The 1,810-nt window shown below is 71.7% G+C and overlaps 1 protein-coding gene across 1 annotated transcript; it reads left to right on the top strand.

Annotated features, from left to right (window-relative positions):
• Nucleotides 1-314: 314 nt before the first annotated feature.
• Nucleotides 315-806, top strand: AURANDRAFT_6566 (hypothetical protein; the record flags this gene model as incomplete). The annotated part of the gene is made up of 1 exon (XM_009043859.1): nucleotides 315-806. A coding segment is annotated over one exon (492 nt), but the record flags the coding sequence as incomplete, so codon positions are not given.
• Nucleotides 807-1,810: the final 1,004 nt, after the last annotated feature.

Genomic DNA, 1,810 nt, shown 5'->3' with positions numbered 1-1,810 from the left:
TTCTTCGAGGGAGATGTCCCACCGTAGGCACGGGCAAGATCTTCCACACGGAGGAGGGCGGGTCGACGCCGCCGTTCTGGGTCGGCCCGGGCCTGCCGCCGAACCAGGACCCGCCGTCCTGGAACGCGAGCATGGCCGACGTCGACGCCGTCGCGCCGATGCGAAGCTGCGCCGGCGGCTGGTCCCGCGTCGCCTGCGCCGTCGACGCGACGGAAGACGGCGAGCCCCTCGACGGGAGCGGACCGTTCTGCGACAAGGTCATCGCCGACGACGCCGTCGAGAAGCTCGAGCTCGCCGTGGCTCGACGACCCTTCTTCGTCGCCGCCGGCCTCCGGAAGCCCCACGCGCCCTGGCGCTACCCGTCGCCCTTCCTCGGGCACCAGAGCGACGTCGCGGCGCACGGCGCGCTCGATCCGTCCGTCGCGCCCATCGCGCTCTCGTCCATGACGACCAGAGGATTCCAGGCGGATCCCTTCGCGCCGCTGCCGCGCGCGAACGGTTCGGCGTTCCGGCGCCACTACTACGCGGCGACGGCCTGGATGGACTCGCAGCTCGGGCGCGTCCTCGACGCCCTCGATGCCACCGGTCTCGCGTCGTCGACCCTCGTCGTGCTCCACGGCGACCACGGCTGGAGTTTGGGCGAGCACGGCGCGTGGCAGAAGTTCACGGAGTGGGAGGCGGGGCTCCGCGTGCCGCTGATCGTCGCGGATCCGACGCGGCCGGCGACGCACGGCGAGCGGTCGTCGGCCCTCGTCGAGCTCGTCGACGTCTTTCCGACGATGGCCGAGCTCGCGGGCGCGCCGCTCGACGAAGCCGTCGACGGCCGCTCCTTCGCGGCCGTCCTCGACCAGGCCGGTCCCTGGAACGCGACGGCGGGCGGCCGCGCCGAGGCCTTGGCGGAATACCCGCGGTGCCCGTCCGACGAGGCGAACGCGAGCGACTACTGGCGGGACAACGTCTGCGAGTTCGTCGAGCGGTCGCGCTTCTTCGCCATGGGCGCGTCGCTCCGGGTGGACGCCTGGCGCTACACGGAGTGGCGGCGCTGGCTCGGCGCGGCCCTCGAGCCGGACTGGTCCCCGTCCGGGCTGCTGGCGCGGGAGCTCTACGGCCACGGCGCGTGCGACGGCGCGTCCTGCTTCGACGACTACGAGAACGCCAACGAGGCCGCCGATCGGCCCGACGTCGTCGGCGAACTCGCCGGGCGGCTGCGGCGCGCGTACGACGAGAGGGTAAGGGTGTAGCGGTACTTGGCGTGACTGCAAGCCTACTGCACGCTCCCGTGATCTTCGGCGCCACGGATCGTGATCGAATGATGATGCGGTCCCAAGCTCTGCGCGCGCTCGCGAAGCGCGCGCTCTCCACTGCTACGGCAACGGCCTCGTCGACGCCGCACCTCACGTCGTCGAAACTCCTGCACGGCCGCGAGCTCCAGTTCCTGCTCCACGAGTTCATCGACCTGCAAGCGCTGCTGGCGACGGAGCGCTTCCGGGACCACGACGTGGAGACCATCGAATCCATCGTCGAGGCCGGGTCGACGCTCGCCGAGGAGGTCTTCTACGACGCGAACCCCGTCGGCGACCGCGAGGCGCCGACCTACGACGCGGACGCGGACGTGGTCGTCCACCCCGCGGCCGTCGTCGACGCGCAGCGGCAGTACGCCGAGGGCGGCTTCATCGGCATGACGCTGGAGCAGAACAAGGGCGGCCTCGGCCTGCCCGTCTGCGCCGCGGCGCTCGCGAACCTGCCGTTCTCCGTCGCGAACACGGGCCTCATGAGCTACCACGGCGTCACGAACGGATCGATCACGCTC

Source organism: Aureococcus anophagefferens (genome assembly GCF_000186865.1).
Source record: "Aureococcus anophagefferens unplaced genomic scaffold AURANscaffold_74, whole genome shotgun sequence".
Classification (NCBI taxonomy): domain Eukaryota; class Pelagophyceae; order Pelagomonadales; family Pelagomonadaceae; genus Aureococcus; species Aureococcus anophagefferens.
Note: the sequence above shows the minus strand (reverse complement) of the source record. Positions and strands in the feature narration are given on the sequence as shown.